Raw genomic sequence first — 24672 nt, 5'->3', positions numbered from 1 at the left:
ACTAGCGCTTATTTATAACCTAGAGGTTCGGGACGGTGAATCGGCCCCCAGAACAAATTTCAAGTCAAGGTGAATTGTGTCATTCAAATACCTAAGACAGTCCCATAATGCTACTCAAGGCTCAGCTGTATACATGCAATGCTATATACGCATCTTCACATCACACCAGTTCCGTCTAAATCTGACCTTTGATATCAATTTTTTTGAATGCAGTCGCGCGGTTATTCTGAGCTGTCGGATATGCCTCTTTCGTGCGTAAACGCAGGGTTGATTCATCAATGAACTGATTCAACGTATATTTCTCCAAAAAGTCGTAGCAGGCTTTATCGCTTTCAAAACCAATCTCATCAGTCAAAAATCGAAGAGGAACATTAGGCCGAAATCTAGAATCCCGTCAGTATATGTTTGCCAGATACTTCACTGCATTGATACATACGCTTTGCAAATGATCTCTAGAGCAGCATGCCTCTCTCTGTCAATAAATGAGTCTATAATATAGCCACCCATGTTAGGTGCGCTAAGATATAATCTCATCAAAGAATGAAAGTCCTGATCTGTCACGGCCTCCCGAACCTTCAAGGCATGAGCAATGACATCATCTGCTTTCTGTTCGTCAGTTAGTTCAATTAGTAAGTCATTCATGTCACTCCGGTTTCGCGTATGTAGCAGGTATAATATCCGATATGCCAAAAATTCATTTGGATGGCCTGCAATATTCATGGCATATAACGAGCGTAGCTGGGTCTGACATTGATTGTATTCTCCAAGATCACCATTCTCCAACGCGATCCGTGCATGGATCTCATAGACGTTCACCGTGAACTCGTTTTGTATCAATTGGACGGTAAGATCTTGCCGCATGGACTTGAACTGGTCGCAAATGTAGGCATAATTCCGTTCACTCTTCCATTTCTGTTTTAGAAGGTCAAGCGTATGGCGTAAAATATGAAGTGGTCGAACTGTCTCCGGGTCGGGAGCCGACGTTAACCGCAAGTACTTTTTCTCCAATTTAATTGATCGACCAACGAATTTCTCTGGCTCAGTATCCTACGGAGCAAAATTATAAGATATGGGACGCCCAAAGGAACAATTAACAATGACAACAAACCTGTACAAAGGTAGTACCCACATAGTCAGGCGTTCCGATAGGAGTTGGCGTACTCTCATTGCCGGTCGGCGAATCAAATCTCCTTAATCGCTTCTCTTTCCTTTGCTGCTCAGCGCTAGAACTGAGATAACTCGTGTCAGCGAAGATCGAAATCCTGGGAAGTTCTTGTGAGTATAAAGTTTGACAGAACAAGTGGATCTATATTACGTTTTCCTCTTTGCAGAGTCCTCAATAGAAGCTGGTTCTTCGCTTCTTTGGTCCCATTTGGCTGACCGTTTTGTAGCCTTCGACGATGACGATATGGCCTGTTCGTTAGTAGTACTATATTGCTGATCGCTCTTGCTAAACGTAATAGATGGAGATTTATAGGCAACTGAAGAAGGTGAAGTAATCGTGCGCATGGTACCAGTACCAGTACCAGCATGTGATTTTTCGTCAGTCCGCTTCTTTGTATCCTTTTTCAGTTTCTCCAACTTGTCCTCTCCATCATCCACCGCCTTAATCCCTTCCAAAGGTAGCTCTCTTGTGTCCCAATCTATAGTCCACAGGTTGTTGGATTCAATAGCAGACGTGATAACCTTCTTCAGATTCTTCTCCATCGCGCCGCGCTGTGACGGACCAACCGACGCGAAGCATCTGCCAACATATGCCTTTAGTGAGTCGGGCCATACTGCCGGATTCCCATTAGCTGGAGATTTTGGGGCACTGGAGTGTGTGGCTTTTGAAGTTTTGGACGACGATGGCGTTGTCGTCTGATTATTGGGGCTGCTCGCTTGCCTCGCTTTCGTCGATGAACTATTCGGTTTGGCGGATATTGACTTGCTTACTTCTACCACCGAATAAGCACCTCTGTCTAGAAGAGGTCGTAAGCATTCATTTCGCAAATCCGATATACAACTTGACGGCATACAATTGCTGGATCCCTGTGGCGGCAGCTTTGCCTTTCGCGGTGGCAAGGCCATTTAGTCCCGCCCTTTGCCAAAATAGTACCTAGAAAAGTAGCACCTAACTGTATCGATAGACTGCGCCAAAGTTTTAAATTACAGACGAAAGGCCCAGTTTATGTTGTCAAATTGTGTTAATGACTTGCCAAGATGTATTATTGTTCGATGAACTGCCCAGGGACAGATGGATGGGTTTCGTATCTTATGGGTCGTCCGTGCGGGTTTCGTTCTGTGGCGTCAAAGCGTGGCTGTGCTGTAATCGCGGCTTGCCCATTGAGATATACGATCCAAAGCCCCATCGGTGGAAGATATCTTGGTTGGTAGCCAAATACCATACACCCATAATAACTTACGGAACTAGTCGCAGAAGTTTCCTTTACATATTGCTGGTTGCTGAAAGTATCCTATCCTGACCGTTGTCAGTTGATTTTTCGTTTAGGACCCACCATTACCCATCCAGTATCGGTCTTGAGCATTAGGAACTCCCCGGCCCATCTATATACTGTTGCACGTCTTTAGAAACCGAGACCTGAACGGACAATGTCACGACCAGTGCCTCATCAGACGTTAGAATGGCTTCACCGGGTTCTGTTGCAGGTGAGCCTTTGTATGGCGAAAGGTGGAATTGTACTAGTCATGCCGCTAACAAATGTGGACTGCAGGAATATCGCGATGTGAACCGGACTTATTCAGACGTCGTTGTCGTGTTACAATCATATCCATCTCTAGCTCCGCGGACACATGTTTACAGTACGTCGGAGTTTACAGCCAATTAAGATAGATACAGAGTTGTTAATCAAGAGTAGCTTACGAGAATGGCAACTCCCAGCTCCTACTGAATTTTCATGGAACAATACCGACAACGTTTCGATCTGCTGTTTACAATATCCCAGTGTCAATCTGGATCCCTCATGAATATCCATTTGCAGCTCCCTTCGCATTTGTTACACCGACGGCTAGTATGAGTCTAAGGCCAGGAAACCATGTCGATACGAACGGACGAGTGTATCATCCATATTTGTCATACTGGAATGGGACAGATCCGCAGACGAATTTATTAGGATTGTGCGCTGTACTATGTGATATATTTGGGAAAGAACCCCCTGTTTATGGCAAACCGCAGCAACAGCAGCAACCAGCACCGTTAGCGCAACCTTCTCAACCACCGCAACAGTATTCACAGCCATCTGTAGCAGCACAGCATAGAAACCCATTTGCTCCTGGTCCACATCTTGCACATCAAGCTCCAATCTCGCAAGATAGTTTGATTTCTTTCGGCACCGTAGCGCCAGCATACAACACTGCGCATAAGCAATCTCAAGTGCCGTCATATGCTGCAGCTCCTAACTTTTCTCAGCAGCAGCCACCTACGTATGCTTCTCAGTATCAGCAACCCGATGCACCGTCCTCTGTTCCTCACATACCACAACTACCGCAGCAATCTACACAACAGCCGATGCCGCCAGTTTCTCAAACCCCACACTTAGAGCAGCCGCCTATATATCATCCGCAGCCACCCCTTCCTCAGACACCTAATAACGCAAATGGTTTTTCGTTCCCGCCGTTGTCATATCATCCTGGGCAACCTCTGCCGTCGGTCCCTCCGCGCGACATAATCGATGAGTCACCACCTGCGGTGACACCGGTGTCAAGCCAGCCGGCCCCTGCGCTTCCTCCTCACCCTGAGCAAACGCGACTATTGAATGATATCGCTGCCGTACTACAGAAGAAATCCACGCAGGCTCAGTCGAAAATGCAACAGCAGGCTGACCATTTACGCGGCACTCTCGATATGCTGAAACGGACCGAGGCGCAACTGGCAAGACAACAGTCAGAATTGACAGGGATATCCGAGGCCTGCGCTCGGAATAAGACGATCTTGAAGGACAAAATCAAACAAGCTGAGGCATCTATTATGGAGTCCAGTCAGCGTGGGGATGTTAATGTAGATGAGATAGTTTGTGCCGAAGCAGTCGTGTTTAATCAGCTCTATGAACTCACCGCTGATGATCTGGCTATTGAGGACACAATTTACGTATTGGGCAAGGCTTTAGATCGCGAGAGAATATCTCTAGATATATTCTTGAAGCATACGCGAACGCTAGCTCGGGAGCAGTTCATGAAGAGAGCATTAGTGAGAAAAATTGCACTGGACACGGGGTTATCGCACAGGTGAGGTGGTGCAGTGTTGATATGTATGAAGTCGAATCTCGCGCCTGTCCAGGTTGCGTGCCGTCTTGTACCTGAATTTACTTAGTGTTTGTTAAATTTTGGAATGCATTTTGATGCAAATTATTTGCTTATTGTAGAATCATCATTTTCCTCGTTCGGGCGCTTTTACAACGGCTGCTAATAAAGTTTTCAGACTCGAGCCGCACGTTTCTGACCCGTGGAGAGTTCTAACCCCATCTCGAATATTCTAGTGAAGCGCCCATGACCCGATATGGTAAAGTTCGGGCGCCTATTCTTGCGTTGAAGGGCCGAGTCATACATTGCTCAAGGCAACTTCTCCGCTGACGGCATTCAGTTACAAATACGACCGTCATACAACTCCAATCTACTTGTCGTCTGTCTCTATATATAGAGCACTTGTATCGTATTCTACATTCCTCGGTCCCGGCTCTTGCATTTAGTCAGCAATTCGTACCATCCACGGTTGCACTTCTCGACAATAGATTATATATCAATAAGTTCGTTTAGCAATTAAAATGGCAGCTGCTAGTCACGAAGGACTTCTGAATGTCGGTGAACACTGCGCGTTCTCTGGATGCCATAAGCTTGATTTCCTGCCGTAAGTGTACTGTTCTCTATCATCGAGTTCGAATGGCTCAGATTGGGCCGAACTTATTATGATATTGATAACTAACTACGACAATAGATTTCGGTGTCCTGATTGCGAATTGAAATACTGTCTAGATCATCGCCAACCGTCTTCACACAACTGTTCGGCACTAAAGAAGACAGTGAAATTACCCAAACAGTCGATCACCAATAGGCCGTCATCTTCGGCTCATCGCCTAGGCGGTTCTGAAAGGCCACAAAGATGTTACACTGCTGACTGCACGACGATGATTAATACACCACTGTCACCGGCCACGAGGTGTCCCTCGTGCAAGAATTTGACATGCTTAAAGCATCGTTTGAATCACTCGTGTCCCGGTGAGCAGAAACAACCTGCTACGACTACCCAAAAGACCGCGTTGGCGAAATTTGCTGAATGGAAGCAAATGCAGCAGGCCAAGGTCAACATTCCGGTGAGTGGCGCATCATCGGTTACGTCATCGGGTACTTCGTCGTCAATCATTCCTTCGTTTTTCAAATCAAAGCCAAAGGCGTCGGCTGCGATAGTTATCAAAGCGAAGGAGATAGCGGCGTTGAAGCAGAATGCGAAAGGAGACGCGCACGTCCCGCTGTCCAATCGAGTGTACGTGTATGTCGAAAGCAATATTCCGGATACTTCTAAGCAGCCTCGGGCTGAAATGTACTTTGGGAAAGATTATGCCATTGGTAAAATTCTCGACAAGTCAGCACATCGCTTACAAGTATCGAATCACAATAGTTCCAAGAGCGAAGATAAAGACAGGTTACGGATATACCACGTTGAGAGTGGTCGGGTCTTAGAGTTCTCAGAGAAGCTCGAATCTTGCAATGTTAAGGATGGCGACACATTAGCTGTCGTCAAGGGTCTAATTATGCCTACGCTGTTGCATTAGTGCGTTATCACAGACGTTTGGAGTAGGTAGATAATCATGGTTCCTGGCGTTGCAGTATTTGCAGGATCGTGCTCGTTTGTATTTATATAAGGCGCATTTGTTGGTATTATTTTTGGCTTAACGCGTCATCGCATCTGTCTTTTTGGTTGTAATTGTACTAATAGCATGGTAATATCATTGAGATTTAGAATCAGACCTAGTCTAACGCCCGGTCTAACGACCGAAAATCCCAATCAACAGATGCTGTTCCCTCAAATGCATCCAGATGCGCAAATCATGTCCCAAAACTTGACGAATGCGGTCATACCAACTATCCATCAATCCTTCTCCCATAGTAGCTTGAAAAATAATATACAGTCTCCTAAGATTAGTAACACCATTGCTTGTCGTAAGTTTGACGTAAGCTTGTCGTAAAGATCCAGTAACAACAATATGGCGAGGTCAAATATACAGCAATTCCAAGCAAAGAACCGGAATTCACTTCAGTAGAACGCGTCAAAATAGTCTTCCGCATCTTCACTCTCTCCCGAGGCTGAACTTGTGCTGTCTGCATTGCTGCTCTCATAAGAACCAAACACGCCTGTGGTGATACCTCCAAATTGTCCATTATTCGGAAATTGCTTGATATTAATAGCCGCGCACTGCGATATAGGTTCACCATCATCAGTAATAGAAGCTGAAGCCAGCAGCTGCACAAAATGTCTATAGCCCTCAACACTGTCGTCTTCTAGAACAACGGAATTCAAAATCTTCGTATCTGGTGACACAGCAAGCAGGTCCCTAACATTCCGTTTATTGAAGTGCTCGCACCCACGGATGTCCAAAACTTTGACGCCATGTATCGAAGCGGTGAAGTAGTCGACAAACCACGATGCTTCCAAACCCCAGATGAACCGCAAGTCTAGGTTGGTAATCACATGACCGAGACGCAAAAGCAAATACTCGACTGCAGTACTGCACACCGCAAGGTTCCCAGCTAGCGATAAGCTATATAAGTTCTCCAGTCTATCCGCTATCATATAAACCGCCTCGCTCTCCAATCCTGAAAAGGCTAGGTCCATGCTCGTGAGCTTAGCGCGGAGACTAGGCGAGTTGCATATCGCGCCGATAACAGAGGAGTCTATGTGTGTACCATGAAACGAGAGCGTGTGGATATTATAAGTCAACAAGTCATCGTTGGATAGGCTCATACTGAGTGCAGTGCAGTCGAGCTGGGAGTAATTCTCGATCTGAAGCACTTCGAGCGGTGACTCTTGGGACGACTTGTTACCCGAGTTCTGCTGTTCGCCACATCTCGAGACATTCCCCAATGTTCGCACAAGAGTGGTAATGTCGGATCCCGAAAGGTAGTAGGGGTTCTTCACCACGACCTTCTTACTGTACCTTTGCATTTGGAAATGACAGAAGGAAGTTTGAGCCGACCCGCGCAGGCGGCGCGGAAGAATACCAGACAGATTTAAGTCTTGCCAGAGATGATAATCCGATGCCGTTATATTCCACTACATAAAGAGCAACAAGGTTATATCAGCCTGTAGCCCAGAAGAGAATGTGCAATCGTAAACAATCGCAAATGACAAATGGACTCACCGATCGACAAACTTGAGCGCAAACTCCAAGGCTGTCCAGCTCCATATACGTGAATATCTGCAAGAGACACTCATATGGCAATCGCATGGCTGTACTGTGGATGTTGTGGGAATTTTGCCACGCTGCGAGAGCAAACTGCTCAGACATTGGCAGTTCACTCGATGACGCTGTTGACGTCATCACGTCCTTATCCATTGTAGCCTATGATTATGCAAAGTCCGAATACGAAAAAGAGTGGCTTTACGTCTAGGCAAATCTTCAGCCAGAGCAAGCCAGCCTTGAATGGCTATAAAATTAGTAATATGGCCTCGTCCGTGTTGTTTACTCCATTGTTTACATCTGACGTGTGCACTATGGTGACTAACGGTTAGTCCCGACAATCAGGGTTAACCCTAACCCCGGCACCATATTTTTCGAATTTTTTCCTAACCCTGAAACCTTAAATTATTAGGTGTGGGAATGTTGTCATAAGTTATACAATCACATTAAATCTTGAATATAGAGCAGAGACAAACGAAGCGCAAACACGAAATCAATCAAAATATACTACATATCGGGCAGGCAATCCCAGACGGACGATACAGCCATCACTCAGGAGCCGTCGCTGCTTACGTCAAGTTCGAAGCTCTCTGGAAGTCTGCGATGAGACTTATATTTCTTAGCCATCAAGATCCTTTGTGTACGCATGGATGTAGCGCCAGGCTAAACGAGCGAAGTGACGGGCGCGATTAACTGGGACCTCCGACAAAATACGGGGAACCCATTCTTTGCCTAAAACGGAAATACGCTTAGCCTAATTAGGAAAGCAGGGTAATTTGATCGTAAGGTAGGGTAAAATTCTGCGGCCATAAATTTCATTTTCCCATAGTTAAGGACCAATGTACCCTATTAGTTTGCTGAGGCACTACATTATCAAATTTCTAGTGAGGAACAAAAGAATGCCATGATCTGGACTAGTAAATATAATTGACATTTTATTTTATTTTCTGCCTTATAGCCTCAAGGGTGGTGATGCTATTACACGGTTGCCATGGGCGGGTACGATTGTCGGGACTAACCTTTAGTCACCATAGTAATAGACGGCACCAGACCCAACGTTTTGACAACTATGAGGTCGGATGTGAACAAGACTCAACGCTCGAAGGGCCCGAAGGCTTTCGCGTACTCGCATTTGTAGAAAGACGATCTCAGTCCGACACAACTCGAATCTGACTTGGTGTTAATGAAACTAGACGAAGGGTTCGTGTGTACTAAGAATCTGATTTGCTTAGCGTCGTTGCATCAATAATTCCCTCTTGCCGACTTGATGGTACAAAATATCTCAGTCCGTCATAGACTCCCCTCCTGCCACAGACACTCCCTCGCCTTGCTGAGAAGGTGCCCACGTTCATAAATGCCAGCAAAATAGGCAGCACAATGATATTGTGACATCTGATACCATAGGTCTGAGGAAGGTTTGCAACGCGAACCCAAATTCTGCCGGTTGATGCACCTAATAATGGTTGTATATGCCATAATTTCTATGCGCGTAATATAACGCAATCTTAGGGATAGTGGATTTGAATTTACTTGATACCCAGAAACAGTCCAGTTCCAGTTCCAAACTGCGATGGTTTCCATTTCGAGTTGGGAGTAAGACTGACGCGCGGGTGTGCAGTATGAGCAATACTTGGGCCAGGGCCTGAGTTCATTGGGAAATCTATTCATTGCGCAAGATTTGCATCACAAAGTATTCTACTCTGCCTAGGACAATGCCTCCAAGCTTGAGTTGCTGCCAAACAAGACTCCGACCAGGCAGTCGGGTCGCGATTGTATCTCCTTCATTTGGTGCTCCAGGGCTCTTCCCGCATGTGCACGAGCTAGCGATGCAGCGATTAGAACATGAGCTACAGCTCATTCCGGTCGAATATCCCACAACTCGTCAGATTGGGGCTACACCTCGTGAACGTGCAGCAGACCTCAATGCCGCTTTTGCAGATACAAGCATTCAGGCAATAATGGCCACAATTGGTGGGGATGACCAGATAACTGTATTGCCGTTCTTAGACAGCGAGGTCATTTCTAGGAACCCAAAGCCATTCTTTGGGTATAGCGACAATACTAACTTGCTCAATTATCTCTGGAACCTTGGCATGAGCAGTTATCATGGCGGATCGACCATGGTTCATCTCGCACGACCTGGCGGCCTTCATCCCCTCTCTACGTCGTCTTTGCGCGCCGCACTCTTCGGTGGTGGTGATTTTGAGCTGCACCCTGTCGACGTGTTCAACGAGGATGAACTTGACTGGAGTGATGCAACATTCAGTGATCCAAACGCGGTCCACGTCCCACCGTTAGTTCAACCTTCCACTGGATTCTACTGGCACCAACCGAACCGCGTTATCTCAGGTCCTAGCTGGGGAGGAAATCTCGAAATATTGGATTGGAACTTGTCGGCAAGCCGATGGATTCGGACAGATGTGACTGACTATGCGGGTTGTGTTTTACTGCTTGAGACGTCTGAAGAGATGCCTTCAGCTAGGTATGTCTTCCGCACTCTCCGTAATGCAGGAGAGCGAGGATTACTGGCCCAGTTTCCCGCCGTGGTTGTCGCTCGCCCGAAGTCGTCGAATGGAGTTGTACAGCCGCCTCTGGAACAGCGCATTCAGTACCGCCAAGAGCAGCGTGAAGCTATCCTCAAGGCTTTCGCACACTATAATCCAGACGCCATGATTGTTTTTGACGTTGATTTTGGTCATACTGATCCCCAATGGATCCTACCGTACGGTGGTGTCATCACGGTAAACGGGCCCCAACGGCGAATAGTTGCTCACTTTGGCTAGGCTTATTGGCTTGTAACCGTTTCTTCTGATCAATTGTCGGATCCAACTCCTGGTCATTGCTTGAATTACGAATATATATAGTGGTCTCGCGGCCCAGTGGGCACCAATTCACATTACCTCTCTTCTTTATCCGTCCGATCATAGCCCTCCTTTGTCACGCTAGAAAGTGCCCAAGGCATATTGATCTTGAACGGGGGCGGCGGCCTTTGTGTTGACCAGAATAGCTTCATTGGCACGTCTCGCAACTCGCAGTCGGGATCTCCCTTTCTTGCAGCAGTACGGATCAGAGCGGCGCTGTCTTGCTAAAAGTCTAAAAGTCTTCAAAACAGCAGCGGCATCGGAGATGTCAACTTTGTCGTATTTGCAACTTTCGGCACCCAGCGAACGTCATCATTGTCGTCCGGATTGACATGTATTTACATATCCACTAGGCGATTAGGCAAGCACCTTACGTTTGCAATGCCAATACACCCAGCACCGCCGGTTACTAAAACAGAGAGTGCGCTGTTGACGGCGGTTGCACCATTGATGTAATCATCCATTATGGGTTTTATCCTACAGGCTTGCAGCGCATTTTAAAGTGGAATACCACGATACATTAGTCTGTTACCCTCTCGTTACCCGGCTAGATTATCGCAAGGATTCAGGAATGCCCAGCTTCCGGAATTCATAATTGAGGACTATTAACTGTCGTCCTTACTTGGCTCAGGAGACTGCGAGTGTGTTATTTACTTCATGTAAAAAGAGTAATAAACCAAGGAGTTGAAGGAGGTGATTTGGTGACCATTGACTTGATCCTTATTTCGGTCATCATGACTGACACGCACAGCTGTCACTATCGTGAAGTATTATAGGCGCATGTTCTCTCGCGTTTAGATACTTACTGCCCCTTTATTAACTGTTGTCCAGTACGATACCCGTCATTTGAAAGAATTGAGGTTCGGGCTCAGTCATCAGTGGTTCGCATACTTTGTAGACAGCTGCTTAGTGAGGCTCAGGTCAGGTTATATAATACAGCGAAGATGCAAATGCACGCGCGAGGCGTTGAGCCAGTACGTGTATGGGGTACTGCACCCATTATTCATATCTTTGCAGATGTACAGTCTAGAAAGGATATACCAATTCTACGCCATATTCACAACGCGACGAATATATAATCCAAAAGTTTTGAAAGTCAGGATTTTGTCCGCTGAGAATCACGCGGGACTTCGCGTGAGGCATCCTGACATCCTTGGACATTTTACGTCACAGGGACCCTAATGCCATTCGTTCGAATTGTGCATTATTTATTTTTCCTTATTCTTATGGCGCCCTAGATAGTTAATGATTTCTTGCATTGCGTTATGTTCTGTTAATCGGATTTACATACTGGTACCGTGTTCGGTAACCAGAACTGCAACTGCCACCGAAACCTCAAATCCGTAGGTGCGACCACGAGGGAGGCACGATTGATATCTCTAGGTTTATGGGCCAAGCGCCAGAAGTACGACATCTGGAGGTGATGATCGGCGATGGTAAGGGTTGTAGATCATGGCCAAGTTCAGGTGTGTAGGGAGGAATAAGCATCCCGTATTTAATGCAGTCTCCGGCAGCGTCGCTCTCATATCCAGAAAGGACTGAATCTCTACTTCTGTGTTCAATATGACTCCTCCTCGCAGGGCTCTTATTGCCGTGTCCTCAGCTCATGCACCACTTTATTCGGAGGGCCAAGAGACAGGTTAGAGTAGCGTCCAATACAAGCTGGATCACAGTGTCGCTAAAGCATTCGTTAGGTGTTTTCATAACCGAAGCTCTTCATCCATTTAATGTGTTCCGCAAGGCTGGATTCGAGGTCGACATGGTCTCAGAAACCGGAACATATCAACCGGACTGGCTTTCCCTCCAGAAAGAATGGCTCCCTGAAGAAGACTGTAGGGTGTGGGAAGACCATTCGAGCGAGTTTCGCTCAAAACTCGACAAATTACTGAAACCGAGCGATATCAAGCCCGAGAATGTTTGTTTGGACTTGTGAAAATAGGACAATGGAAAGGACTGATCTAAATAATTGGCAGTATGGCCTGTTTTTCGCTTCTGCTGGACATGCGTCTCTCATCGATTATCCTACCGCGAAAGGTAATAAATTGTCATTGCGTTGCAAGAGATAAATTCTGAAGTGCCCCAATAGGTCTACAAGCAATTGCTGTTAAGATTTACGCCGACGGCGGCATCATCTCGGCTGTGTATGTGATGACCTGTAATGCACGTGAAATGCCGAGTATCAACTGATATCTGAAATTTAGATGCCATGGTGGTGCGATATTCCCCGGAATTATTGATCCATCCACTAACAAGTCGATTATTTACGGCAAAAAAGTGACTGGCTTTACTACCCAGGGTGAAAAGGAAGAAGGCATCCTCGGTACTATCGAAAGTTGGAATCGGCCAACAATCGAAAAGTCAGCTGCAGGTTCGGGTGCAACATGTAAGAAATCGTCGTCATTTAATAGAATGCAGGCTCGGCAGACGCTGATCTGCTTGTAATAGATATCGCTCCACCGGGACCCTGGGCTGCTTTTACCTACACTGATGGTCGAATTGTTACTGGGGCCAACCCAGCAAGTGCACACGTAACGGCTGAGGCAGTCGTCAAGGCATTTGACAGCCTCTAAATTCTCAGCGATGGTGCTTTAGTAATCAATTACAACAACTGAGTGCGCTCTATATTTCGAAAGCAGTTGACATTGTCGCCACAGTCGCTTGATATTTCCGCAGCTTGGTAACATGGGAGGATGTGGTTTAAATAGGTAATTATTCCAGAACGACTAAGATACAGATATAACTTGTACCTATCGGTCGACGCAATTTGCAGCCAATTGTCTAAGGATTCCCCTCTTTCGTTTCTCAAATAGCGGTTCATAAGCTGAGTGATGTCCTTTATCAAACTTAATGCCCCCCTCAGGTAGTCGCCCCTCTGCTCACGCAAGTCCGCCCTGCTGCAGTCGCCATTGTAGACGTTCGCTGTATCTACTGCATCAAGGTGAATCGGCCTCGAGTTCATTAAATTGTCGTAGCTACTTTGTTTGTTGTGTACGAACAAAGTCCTCTAATCTGAGCCGAACAAAGAATTTGTTGTGGGAGAATTCATATCGGTGGGATCCGACGCGCGGAACCGCATGATCGCTAAAATCAGCGACAACTGCCAGTCCTAATGAAGATGAATTACTTATTGACTGTTTTGAATTTCGGATTCGTAAGCTTTTTTGCACAGACTTGTGTTACAATGCTTATACAATAGCGTTAATGAATTTCCACTCAAAGTGGTTAGTATTATTGTTAAAATGGACGTCTCAGTAAAATATTTCAGCAGTCGCTTGGACTCCATTGTACCCCGCTTAACTCTACGCGAAATGAAACGTTATTTTGATTTAACATTGGGTTCAGGGTTCGATAAACTCTAATATGCAGTCCGACAAATTGACACCTGATTCAAACTGACGTTTGAATGCGCCTGCAAATTTCCGACTCCGCGCACAGATGTGGCATTCGGCTAGCTGCATCACGCATCTCGCGATCTCAATTTCTGCCAAGATGCGAACTCGTACCTATGATCGACCTGGAAAACTACTACAAGGGAAAGCCACTTGAATGCGGCTGTAGCAATCTCGGCCCTGTATATCTTGCCAACTAATTCTCCCGTCCTCACGAGACTTCCCCACAACCGGCATATGACTTCTCTACAGGTACACCCCTGAGCAAAAGCTGCACATATAAATTCCCGCGATTCTGCTTTACTGCCTTCACCGAGATCTGATATCGAACAAACGATACACAACATAGCTTGTGCGACCATGTATTCTAGCTTGCTATTTTTCGCAATTGCTTTCTCCAGCTACGGGTCGGCTCAGTCTCTCGCAGGATGTGAGGCTCCCTGCACAGAGGTCGCCAATCAGCACGAGCAGAAGTGTATGCAGTACTACGATGAACAGCAACAGACAATCGACGTACGCTACTACGAGTGCGTGTGCTCCCTGCGACAGTTATACGTGGACTGCTACACTTGCGTCTACGATCAGACAAACTATGATGAATGGCTCGCGGCTTTTGAGCAATCTTGCAATAGTTTGGCCGAAAATACAGATACGGCGATTGTCATCTTCCCATCGGAAACATATTTTCCCTCGGAGACCATCACGGAGGCTGACTTCACAACTGCCGAGCCATCTTCCACAACAGCTGAGGAGGATACGACTGAGCCTACAACCGAAGCCTCAACCGAAACCTCTGAAGAGACGTCTACGGATGACATCTCTATGCCAGCCACCTCCGAAGAAGCAAGCGCGGTAGCTTCGTCGACCCCCTCATCTTCTGCTCGTTCCACTGCGGTCCGATCCTCCCTCATAACATCGACGACCGCGAATGAAGCGCAAACACCAATCGCATCGGCTACTGCACAAGCCACGACCTCAGGCGGCGTAGGGTCGTCGAGCCCGTCTTGGTGGTTGGTTCTTGGCAGCTTCCTGTTACTTTTCACGATTTAAAACGCCAGGGATGGTCCTCTAGTGGCTAATACGTCAGGAAAAATAATGTATTAGGCTTCTTGTACGTGATAATGGAATGTATCTGCTTCTCGAACCCCATCTGCGCGTTTGCATAAAGCAAGGCAGTTAATCAAACAGTACGCCGAGACGACAAAGCATCGAATGAGCACGTGCCACAAGTGTGAATGAATCACGCGCACACCGCGTGCGGGAAAAGCTAAAAATGGATCGTGGCAGCCGCATGCGGCATGTACCAATCTAAACAAGGTTCCGAATACAGCCTCCTCGCATCCAGATCAGTTTAGCCAGTAAGAGTTACTTTCGCAAATTAGCGTTATGATACCACAGGTTTTTCACGGATTCGCGACTCTGTCACATTATTAGTTGGTTCATAGTTCGCAATCCGTTGAAAGAAAGTATGATCAGATTAATAAGAAATATACATACGACAGGTATCACAATAAATGGTCAAATCGCCAATAGCACACGCAACAATACAAAACCACAAACCTTAACCTTAACCTTATGAGCACCATTGTAGTATACACCAAATAAAATACGCCATTCTGAATTACTTGCCCCTAATCATACACCAAATTGCAACACGTACTTAAAACTGAACCGAAAGACCGCTCGATTGTGCCAGCTCAGCCATCTCCTCGCTAAACCCTTCACTAGCGCCGTTTGTAACAAGATAGTTGTACCAATCACCAATATTGAGCGAGCTCGGCGCAGACCCGGAATATGGAGCTTGAATATTTCCGTACTGACCACTGCTGACTTGCGGGCCGCCTGGTGCCGTCGTGTTGCCGCCCGCGACTGAGCCTGAGCTGCTGACGTTACTATCTTCCGGAGTGCTTTGATCGAAATCCACGTCTGCAAAAAAGTCAGGAAATCCACTCGCAATCTGTGATTGGGATACCGGGCCCGCCACACCGGTCGGCCGGCCCGAAGCGGGCACAGCTGTGCCTTGCCACTGTTCCGAATCGCCCGCGTTAACGAGGAACTGACCGGCAGGAAATCCTTGTTGCGCATTCTGCTTCTGTCGTAGCTGCTGCGCCTGAAGTGCAGTCACCTGATCTTCAGGAAACAACTGCGAGGGCTGGAAATTTTCAAAGAAAGCCTGTGAAATTGGAGGCGAATGTGTAACAAGGAAAAACTCTGGCGGTGTACCCGGTACGGAGAAGCTTGCCTGGAACGAAGACGGCGTCGGCGGTGCAGTTGCCCTTTGCCCTTGAGGCGGAAAATACGAACCAGCAGTGCTATCTGTCCGTGATGGTGGCGGCGGCGCTGCCATTCTACGCGCAACTGGCGCTGATGATTGCACGGGGATAGTAGATACTGCTGCAGGCTGCTGCAGAGTTGCTGGATGCGATTGCTGCGGATTACTGGACGGTGACATGACCGGAGTTGACGGTAAAGGTGACGTGCGCTCATACGACACAGGCGGAACTGGAGCGGAGGGTGCAGCTGGTACTGAATAAGGAATATCCACATGCTGCTGCTTACTTGTGCAAGGCGATAGCGATGGTGAACAGTTAGATGACAGAGGGTAGTTAGGTTGAGGCATCTGCAACGGCCGTTGCTTGACGACCGGCATACCACCAGCCGATGATTGTCTCGAGAGTTGCCCATGCGGCCGCGGATTAACAGCCCTGAAAATGCGATCCTTCATTTGCTTGTTTTCGTTAATCTTTTCAAACAATCGCAAGATCATACGGCCAACCATCCACGACTTGCCAACTTCTTGCAGGGCATCCATGCAAACTTTCATTGCCTGTTGAGCACTTTCCACCACTTGCTGCGACTGCGATTTGGTTTGATAGACGAACATTATCATCGCAGAGAACAGCGTATACACCGTGAATGCCGACACGCTTCGTAGTTCACCTGCAGCCGCCATATTCTCGATGATTTTCGCAATCATATGAGCGGCCTGAAAGGCAATGCCTCGCGACGGATACGAGGTAAGATAGCTGCTCCCGACTATGATAGGCTGCGGTTTGCTCTGAGACATATTGGTTCGGTGAAGCAAGCAAAGAATCGTATAATACTGTAAATGCAGCAAAGCGATGAAGAAATCATGCGTTGAACGATCATTAACGTTGTACCGAAGTTCTGCCGGTAAGTTATTCATCCACGCGCCCAATGCCATGTCGGAATGTGTAATATCTGGACCTCGATTCGCGATGCGTGAGGTTTCAGAAGCGACCGAAAACTGCTGGCGGAGGACTAGACCCATAATTTCCGATAGCTTGAGCGACTGGATGAAATACTGAACATGAAGTCTATTTGGCGGATATTCGTACGGACCAGGCCCTTCTTCTTCAATGAAGTCTTCCTCTACCAGCATAGGAACATCGGTATCTTCGGTGTTAATCAGAACTGGTCTACCCAACGCAATTGCAACATTTCGGTCACGGCTCTGAACTGTGTTAGAATTTTTTAAGATTCCTGTCTACCATTGGAAAATAACACTTACAAATAGAACCCACCACAATCGCTTCCACAACCGCTTGTCGACAACGCTCAATTGCGAGTTCTCAACACTGAATCTCCATTAATCGCTGGACATGACATCATATGAAGCCACCGAATCATACCTTCTGTGTAAGCCAAAACCTTGAGCGACACAGAGAGCTACTCTGGTCCAATAAAACACGTTCTTTGTCACGTCCTCTGGGCCTTCCCACCACCATCCAAGCAGCACCAGAGACTGTACAATTGATACCCGATCGTCTTCATAGTTAGCGTCATACAGAGCCTTGGCCCGTTTGTACAGAGTTAAACTAGCCAAATCGGCAGAACCATTCTGATCCATCAGGGCAGGGTTGCGACAAACACGAGTACCGGCAAGTAATATCGACTGCAGTAACAAGAGAGATGGTGGGTTTTTGGAATCATTATAACGTCGCATGAACTGGGTCCGGTTGATCATGGGTACCATAGGATGAATTGTAGTGAAGAAGCACTTCACCAGTTCATCGCAGATATCTCTGGGAGGCAGCAAGAAGGCTCCTCGCCGATTGAGCATTTCGATCTCTTCCGGATCTAATTCATTCAAACGCGCTGAACCCACCCTTAGCTCGTCTGGCAAGGGATAATGGCAGACTTCGGTATCGCCCGCCTTGGACTGTACAAGCAGGCTCACGTTGGACGATGATCCCAAGTAAGCAACTCGACCAGATCTTCGGACCGGATTATTGCCAACAGCGGTACTTGACAGCATGTGAAGCCAGGCATCGGCTGGGTCTGTCATGCTCTGATTAGGTACACCGGACGTCGCCGCCGCAAGCCCGCCAAATTTTGAGGTTTTTGCAGTTGATTTATGCACCTTCGACTCGTTGCTTGTAACAGTTTTTCTGTGTTTCCGAGGCTTGCTGTCATTACCTTGGTCTTCTTCCTCGTCGTCGTCGTCGTCGTCTTCATCGTCGCCATCCTCCCCAGACTGACTATCAGCCTCACTACCGAAAACACTCTCTCCATTACGATGATTGCTGTCGCGGAACCTGTTATTGATGTCCGTAGTTGTTGGAGCGCTTGGCGACGTTCGCGGTGAAGTGTCCAGCTCCACTGACTTTCTTTTGGATCTGCTCCACAATTAGTCAGGCGGTGAAACTGAGCAGGGAGCTATGAAACTGACCTCTTGTCTGATACCTTGCGTCGTCGGGCGTCTGGTATTCTAACCTTGTTAGCACATCATAGGAAACTGCGGCCGTGGAGCTCATACTTGCACTCGCATCCAAACGCTACGCAGTTCTACTACATTAGCATTCGTGGCTCATATGTAACAACGATGATAATTGCATATCTTACCGTGCATGGCATGCGATTTGTAACATCACATCGAACCTACGGAACTGCGTTAACTAGACCAGACATATGCAGGCACGATCGTGCGCAAACCCCCGAACGGGTCCTACCTTTCTTGAGTGGCATCTATGAAGGCAGTACGATATTAGCCAATTGTGTCTCAACAAATGCAAATGCAGCGTACACTTCACAAGCTCGAGATGCTCGAGCACGACGGTAGCTGACATGTTGCTTGCCCGTCTGATTCTGGTTCGAAGATGACTCCTCCTGACTCGAGTCGTCGGCCATTATTGGTACATGGGGGAGAAAATGTCACGGGGCAGATAGCCAGACAGGAAAAGTAGGGAAGTTGGAATCTGGACGACAGCTCGGCGGGCTTACAAACTGTGGGAACAGATGACCGGAGTGCGCGGAATTCACATGCGACATTGCGCGAATTCTCCTTCTCGAAGACTGCTCTTCGCACAAGGGGCCGCCCTAACCCTGTGGGTTTGGTTTAATCTAGATGTCGGCACGGACTGCCCGTCTCGTTACCGGATTCGGCAGCAATTATTGTCTGTTTCGTACATCCGAAGCTATTATTAATGAACGTCACATGACTAATCCCGTATTACTACGTTACTTGGCAACACAGGTCTGACGATTGCAGTGGCCATTGGTGGTCAACGACCACCATCTGTATAATAATCTGATGGCGCCATGAGAGCGGGGTTCTGATAGCAAATTGCCGGGTAATATAATCTAGGCGATCACGATCTGAGCGATTAAGAATCAGCATTCACGCAAATGGCTGAGCTACACATCCACCGTCATACTTTAGCGTTCAACGGTTGCTGCCTGTTTTCTCTGAACGTGCCGGTCATAGGTGAATGGATTTCATATGGAGGCTATTGTATATTACTGAAAATTCCGTTTATCCAAAGCATTTGATGCCCTGCGCACACAATCGTAAAATTCGCTGGTATAACTTATTGTTTTTTCATTTTCTAAATATGCCTTAACGAACAGAAGCATCGCATGTAGAAGTAAATGGAATATGTATTAGCAGTATTATACACTTAAACGTCCGTTGTGTATTCTGGAACATGTTCTAAGAGCCCGCTGCTGTCATTGGCCAAGGTTTCCCCTCTTGTTCGAGAAACTCTACTAAGATTGATCCGATGCAAACCCTGCCTATTGAGCCGCACATTGCGAGATTACAGGCAAACCCGGCAAGTGCGACCCGAGAATTCCCAATCCCTCAGCATCAATAAGAATAGAGCGGCATGTGATTTCGTGATCATAAAGACGGACTGTGGGTTTGAAGCAACCATAATGAAGTTCTGCACCGGGAGCGAATACTTAGTACGATGCATACAGCGAGGAGTAGTGTCACGATGTGTTCTCCCGACAGCTCGAGTAATCAGGACGCATTGGACTGTTCGAACATATCATCTCGTGTCTGATAGTCGGCACTTGCGCGGAAGGATACGCAGTTGTTCCTCGAACGGCGATCCAGTGTTTGGTGGCGGGAAGTCGACTTTAAATCGTTTTCTCTCTACGGATGTCGCCCTTACGAAAAAGCAAGTTGTGGATAGAAGTAGGTATTGCCTGCATTCTCCTCGTGTATTGGCAGATGCTAATTTATGATAGCACCGTTAGAGCAATATGAATATCTTGTTTCCATAGGACAGATACGAGACGATTCGTTTCAACGCGGTATCGTGTCGTCGCTTGTGTCTCTCCACAAAGCCGTTAAGAACTACCACCCGACTCCCATTGAATACCCAAACATAGACGACTTGAAGCCGAAGAGAGGCATATTAAGCTTTTGGTCGCGAAATAAGTCTTATCTGCAACGCAAGGTCTCGTTAGATAACATTCCAAAGGGCATATATCTCTACGGCGATGTTGGCTGCGGGAAAACCATGCTCATGGACATGTTCTACAGCACAATTCCAACAACCGTTCTTTCGAAGCGACGTATTCACTTTCATGCGTTTATGCAAGACGTTCACAAGCGGGCGCATGCGTTGAAGGTACAGCATGGTTCAGATTTTGACTCTATTCCTATGTTGGCCGCAGCACTGGCCGATGAAGCACGTGTACTATGTTTTGATGAGTTTCAGGTAGTCGATGTCGCTGATGCGATGCTTCTTCGGCGCCTATTTGAAGCTTTGATACATCACGGTGTGATATTTGTTATTACGTCAAATCGTGCGCCGGATGACCTGTACAAGAACGGAATTCAGAGACAATCGTTCATTCCATGCATCGAATTGATTAAGGAGCGCCTACATGTCATTTGCCTCGACTCTCCCACAGACTATCGGCGAATTGAGCGGCCATTGAAGAACGTCTATCACTCACCATTAGACGCGAGAGCAAAGGAGCACGCTGAAACGTGGTTCAACTACTTTGCCAATCCCCGCGACCCGCCCCACGCCGCCACACACTCCATCTGGGGCCGTGAGCTTCAGGTCCCCAAAGCGTCCGGCAAGGTCGCACAATTCACGTTTGATCAATTGTGTGGACAGCCAATGAGTGCGGCTGACTATCTAGAGCTTGCAAGAAACTACCATGCGTTCGTCATTACTGGCATTCCAATTCTCACCCTGAGCAACAAAGACAAAGCTCGACGATTTATTACATTTTTGGACGCAGTTTATGAGAGCCATGGAAAACTTGTAGCCACATCTGCGGTGCCGTTCTCTGAAATTTTGTCAGACGATAGGCATAGCTCAGATAGGCCGAAAGAGATGGACCAAAATATGCTGGATATGGTCGGCGAGATGGGACTGACCAACGAATCACTGAAAAGTTTGAATTTATTCACTGGCGATGAGGAGGTTTTCGCATTTTCTCGAGCTTTGAGTCGCCTACAACAAATGTCTAGTGCTCAGTGGGTTGACGCCGCAGAGTAATTAGACTACCATAGCATAAGCATGTATAGAATAGAAGTAAGCAAGCTAGACTAAGTACGCTAAAGATAGCACAAGTCCATATAGTAGGTATGGCATCAGCATCGATTGGCAGTATCTTTCCTCTATATACACACGTCACTCTTGACCATCCTGACCGACAACTGGCCTATAATACAATTCCTCATATATACGCCTGCTTACAAGTACGGCGCAGAATTATGCTTCACTAGATACAATTCTATTTAATATCCCATTTTCCAGTATTTCTTCATCTTGTTAACCATCTGACCGTAGCTCTTATTGAAAAGGTTCTTCGTTCGCTCAATTCTTAGTCGTTTCCGTCTGGAATGAGGCTTCTCAAATGATTTGTACCGTAGAGTCTGCGCGTGAACCTCATTGGCCGTAATCAGACGTCGCAGTTTCAACAACTGAACTGGTAACAGTTCTGGACTGGCAACTTCGAACGACCGACCCGCATATGGTCCGACTCGAGGCATGGAGCCCAAGGTGATATACCGATGAATGGTAGCTTGAGCAGGAGACGTCTCTGTTTGCGCCGGCTTCTCTGTCTCTTGTTCGACAGGTTCCGATTGTAGTTTATTCTCGTGAACGCCGTCTCGCAGAACTTGCACCGCAACGTCGTTCTCGTTCGGGATTGAATTTTCTGGTTGGGCTGCACTGGGTAATGCGGTGCTGAATAAAACTCGCGAGCTAGCAACAGGCGCTCGTAATAAGGGAGACCGTTGGCTACTCCGTAAACTTCGGGCACATGTCCGAATGAAGGACATATTGTAATTCGTTAATGATATCAACTGGGGCAATTATGTAGATGGGCGATTCAAGGTGTAAAACTGTCCTTAGACACACATGATGCAACCAATTTCATATATACGGATGTAAATGCCTCTATACTGAGAGCTTTATGAAAGGGTTAAGGTGCGAACCGTACTCTGAACGCCGCTCGACGATCACGCACACGCACTGAACTTTTCATGCTAATAATTAACACTCGCAAGCCGACGTCATCACCAGGACTTTCAAGGCTGAAGTTTGCAGACTGTTATTGTTTACTCCTGCAGTTATGTCACATTTTCAATATTCTTCTGGTATGTCTTGTATATCGCGGTCTCCGATAGTCGAAGTCGAAAACTGATGTTTGATACTAGCTCGATACGATCCTCCACCGGCTGGATCAGCCCCCGGCAGCGTGCCTTATCCTATTCCACACGGCCCAGCATCTCAACCACCTCCAGGACTACAACCGCCTGGAACATTTCCCCCCGGTGGTGGACCGCCTGGTCCTTTCAGTGCCCTACCGGGTGGGTTTCCATTCCCTGTCCCGCCTGTTCTCCACCGCCCCAATGGCGCGACCGCAGCAGTCGCAATGCCGATCCCAATGCCAATCCCAATGCCAGGCGCCCTACCACAGCAAGCGCCAGGGTCAATACCAGTTCCAAATGAGGCGAGTGCGTCACCGCAGCCAGCAGACGCACAGCCCGTTATTGCATTGAAATCGTCGTTTTTGACCGATTCAAGTTTGCGGCCATCCACTGTTGACGAGCAACTTCGCACAATATTTGTAGGCTCGATTCCTGCGGAACTGGATGATTTTTGGTTGGGCAGATTGTTGAAGGCAGCGGGTACTTTAGTGGGGTGGACTAGAATTAAGGACGCGCTGGAGAAATCTAAAGATGCCGCTTTGGCTGAGTATGAAGATACGGAGTCTCTGGGTATCGCCATAGAGGTGCTAAGTGATATGGAAATCCCAGTAGTTGAGATTGAGGAAGGTGAAGAGGTGGAAGACGAATCACAAGCGGATCGGAAAGCGGCCAAGCTAATGGTGAGACGACACGGTAAATTGACACTGAGAATGCAGCTAACGTATGCGAATTTTTTAGATCAAGTATAGCGACAAGACGAATAGTCTTCTAGAGCAGCAGAACCTAGATAGTCTGGCCGAGGCTCTCAATTCCGCCAGGAAAGCTGTCAGTGACAGTCTCGAAGTGTGGAAGGATCCTGCCAAGAGAGCTGAGGAACGTGAGAAAGCAGTCAATGAAAATGAAGAAAATAGTGAAGATCGGAATGTAGTTCGTATTGCGGCAGGAGGGGACGATGATCTTACGGATCTGCCACCTGAGCAACGCGCGGTAGTCGTGAGGGAAATTGCGGCATTTCGAGAACGTGCAAATCAAAGAGAACGAGAGCGTATCAAGCGAGAGGAAGAAATCGAGCGACAGCGGTTAGAGCGGATACAGGCTGAAAAACGACGGACCACTGCTGCTAGCGCGTCCCCGGCTCCTCCTAGTATGCCAGCTAAGATGAGAGAAAGAGCGAATGGCTATGCTGATCCGGTCGCGTTCAATAAAGGATCCACTAGAGAGGAAGAGGATTTATCTGGTCTTGGTCCAGACGCTGATACGTTGTCAGATGAGGCTCTGGAAGAGCGACGACGAGAAAAGAGGGAAGATGACTTAGAGGCTAAATTCATAGAACGAGAAAGGCGATATTTAAGAGAAGAGCGAGCACGCATCTCTAACGCAGAGCGAGAGATGCACCGCGAAGAAGATGACCAAAAGGCGTATGTTCATCATAGGAATTCAATGTTTAAGCTTCTGGCAGAGTGGGATGACGATCGAGAAGAACAACGACGATTAGAGGAGTACTATCGCGACAGGTCGACCTGGTTGCGAAATAGGGCGGTGTTTAGGAGTCGGGAGTTCGAGGCGGACGAGCGTGATGCTGCAATTGAACGGGCCAACCAGCCTGAACCAGAAAAGAAACTTGATGCGGCAGCTTTAGCGGACTCATTTCTGGAGCAACAAGCTGCTGAACTGGACTTACTGGGAGGTAGCCGTGAGCCCACACCGTCAAGATTTGGTGCTGTTGAGACGAGGAAAGAGGAGCTTAGACGAGACGCTGGCCCTATTCGCATGGCGTTTAAGAAAGAGGAGGCATCCAGATCAATGGCTGATAACAAGCCTATCACTATCGGAGTTAGTCAGCCAAAGGCTGCAGCGAGTGGATTCAAGCTTGCGTTAGGTGCGAAGAAGCCCGAAGCCGGCGTGAAGAAGCCAGAAAAGAAGGCGTTCATTGATGACGAGGATGAAGGTACGGAGTCTAAACGCAGGAAGCTAATTCCGCTTTCGTACGATAAGATTGAGGATAGAAAGTAAGCTGTTAATTGTAAAATATTAAATGTGGCATTTAAGAGTTGTATATTAGCAGGAAAAGACGTATTAGTGATCAGCGCCTGGTTGAATTGTAT

General features: G+C 47.3%; 12 protein-coding genes across 12 annotated transcripts; 7 read left to right on the top strand and 5 right to left on the bottom strand.

Annotated features, from left to right (window-relative positions):
• Nucleotides 1–7: 7 nt before the first annotated feature.
• On the bottom strand, nt 8–2210 carry POJ06DRAFT_219218 (SAC3/GANP/Nin1/mts3/eIF-3 p25 family-domain-containing protein). The gene is made up of 5 exons (XM_056185585.1): nt 2019–2210; nt 1316–1961; nt 1109–1262; nt 437–1047; nt 8–383 (listed from the first exon to the last, which is right to left on the bottom strand). Exons 1-5 carry the CDS (start codon nt 2068–2070, stop codon nt 176–178), a joined length of 1671 nt encoding a protein of 556 aa, XP_056046488.1. The 5' UTR covers nt 2071–2210; the 3' UTR covers nt 8–175.
• A 123-nt stretch (nt 2211–2333) lies between these two features.
• Nucleotides 2334–4382, top strand: POJ06DRAFT_246379 (UEV domain-containing protein). Its single transcript, XM_056186780.1, has 3 exons — nt 2334–2649; nt 2715–2802; nt 2859–4382. The coding sequence occupies exons 1-3, from the start codon at nt 2593–2595 to the stop codon at nt 4226–4228; spliced, it is 1515 nt and encodes a 504-aa protein (XP_056046487.1). The 5' UTR covers nt 2334–2592; the 3' UTR covers nt 4229–4382.
• Nucleotides 4383–4542: 160 nt separating this feature from the next.
• POJ06DRAFT_246377 (uncharacterized protein) lies at nt 4543–5955 on the top strand. Its single transcript, XM_056186779.1, has 2 exons — nt 4543–4843; nt 4931–5955. Exons 1-2 carry the CDS (start codon nt 4761–4763, stop codon nt 5763–5765), a joined length of 918 nt encoding a protein of 305 aa, XP_056046486.1. The 5' UTR covers nt 4543–4760; the 3' UTR covers nt 5766–5955.
• On the bottom strand, nt 5956–7669 carry POJ06DRAFT_246376 (uncharacterized protein). Its single transcript, XM_056186778.1, has 2 exons — nt 7353–7669; nt 5956–7264 (listed from the first exon to the last, which is right to left on the bottom strand). Exons 1-2 carry the CDS (start codon nt 7545–7547, stop codon nt 6248–6250), a joined length of 1212 nt encoding a protein of 403 aa, XP_056046485.1. The 5' UTR covers nt 7548–7669; the 3' UTR covers nt 5956–6247.
• A 1434-nt stretch (nt 7670–9103) lies between these two features.
• Nucleotides 9104–10174, top strand: POJ06DRAFT_265894 (peptidase family S66; the record flags this gene model as incomplete). The annotated part of the gene is made up of 1 exon (XM_056189113.1): nt 9104–10174. One exon carries the CDS (start codon nt 9104–9106, stop codon nt 10172–10174), a length of 1071 nt encoding a protein of 356 aa, XP_056046484.1.
• Nucleotides 10175–10333: 159 nt separating this feature from the next.
• POJ06DRAFT_235972 (uncharacterized protein) lies at nt 10334–10716 on the bottom strand (the record flags this gene model as incomplete). Its single annotated transcript, XM_056185869.1, has 2 exons — nt 10334–10541; nt 10622–10716. The coding sequence occupies 2 exons, from the start codon at nt 10714–10716 to the stop codon at nt 10334–10336; spliced, it is 303 nt and encodes a 100-aa protein (XP_056046483.1).
• Nucleotides 10717–11573: 857 nt separating this feature from the next.
• Nucleotides 11574–12837, top strand: POJ06DRAFT_61318 (class I glutamine amidotransferase-like protein). The gene is made up of 6 exons (XM_056191278.1): nt 11574–11891; nt 11947–12167; nt 12226–12286; nt 12339–12393; nt 12454–12635; nt 12698–12837. The coding sequence occupies exons 1-6, from the start codon at nt 11816–11818 to the stop codon at nt 12820–12822; spliced, it is 720 nt and encodes a 239-aa protein (XP_056046482.1). The 5' UTR covers nt 11574–11815; the 3' UTR covers nt 12823–12837.
• A 1145-nt stretch (nt 12838–13982) lies between these two features.
• Nucleotides 13983–14709, top strand: POJ06DRAFT_246370 (uncharacterized protein). The gene has a single exon (XM_056186777.1). The coding sequence runs from the start codon at nt 14002–14004 to the stop codon at nt 14689–14691; it is 690 nt and encodes a 229-aa protein (XP_056046481.1). The 5' UTR covers nt 13983–14001; the 3' UTR covers nt 14692–14709.
• A 287-nt stretch (nt 14710–14996) lies between these two features.
• On the bottom strand, nt 14997–18910 carry POJ06DRAFT_61228 (fungal-specific transcription factor domain-containing protein). Its single transcript, XM_056191277.1, has 8 exons — nt 18689–18910; nt 18615–18630; nt 18508–18543; nt 18422–18450; nt 18335–18373; nt 17295–18281; nt 17174–17240; nt 14997–17116 (listed from the first exon to the last, which is right to left on the bottom strand). Exons 1-8 carry the CDS (start codon nt 18790–18792, stop codon nt 15302–15304), a joined length of 3093 nt encoding a protein of 1030 aa, XP_056046480.1. The 5' UTR covers nt 18793–18910; the 3' UTR covers nt 14997–15301.
• Nucleotides 18911–19705: 795 nt separating this feature from the next.
• Nucleotides 19706–21492, top strand: POJ06DRAFT_294266 (AFG1-like ATPase-domain-containing protein). The gene is made up of 2 exons (XM_056190464.1): nt 19706–20083; nt 20137–21492. Exons 1-2 carry the CDS (start codon nt 19819–19821, stop codon nt 21405–21407), a joined length of 1536 nt encoding a protein of 511 aa, XP_056046479.1. The 5' UTR covers nt 19706–19818; the 3' UTR covers nt 21408–21492.
• Nucleotides 21493–22388, bottom strand: POJ06DRAFT_246356 (uncharacterized protein). The gene has a single exon (XM_056186776.1). The coding sequence runs from the start codon at nt 22193–22195 to the stop codon at nt 21650–21652; it is 546 nt and encodes a 181-aa protein (XP_056046478.1). The 5' UTR covers nt 22196–22388; the 3' UTR covers nt 21493–21649.
• POJ06DRAFT_61169 (uncharacterized protein) lies at nt 22343–24641 on the top strand. Its single transcript, XM_056191276.1, has 3 exons — nt 22343–22513; nt 22574–23247; nt 23306–24641. The coding sequence occupies exons 1-3, from the start codon at nt 22489–22491 to the stop codon at nt 24578–24580; spliced, it is 1974 nt and encodes a 657-aa protein (XP_056046477.1). The 5' UTR covers nt 22343–22488; the 3' UTR covers nt 24581–24641.
• The last annotated feature ends 31 nt before the right edge of the window (nt 24642–24672 follow it).

The sequence above is a fragment of the Lipomyces tetrasporus genome, assembly GCF_029532465.1.
Source record: "Lipomyces tetrasporus strain NRRL Y-64009 chromosome Unknown POJ06scaffold_2, whole genome shotgun sequence".
Classification (NCBI taxonomy): Eukaryota; Fungi; Ascomycota; class Lipomycetes; order Lipomycetales; family Lipomycetaceae; genus Lipomyces; species Lipomyces tetrasporus.
Note: the sequence above shows the minus strand (reverse complement) of the source record. Positions and strands in the feature narration are given on the sequence as shown.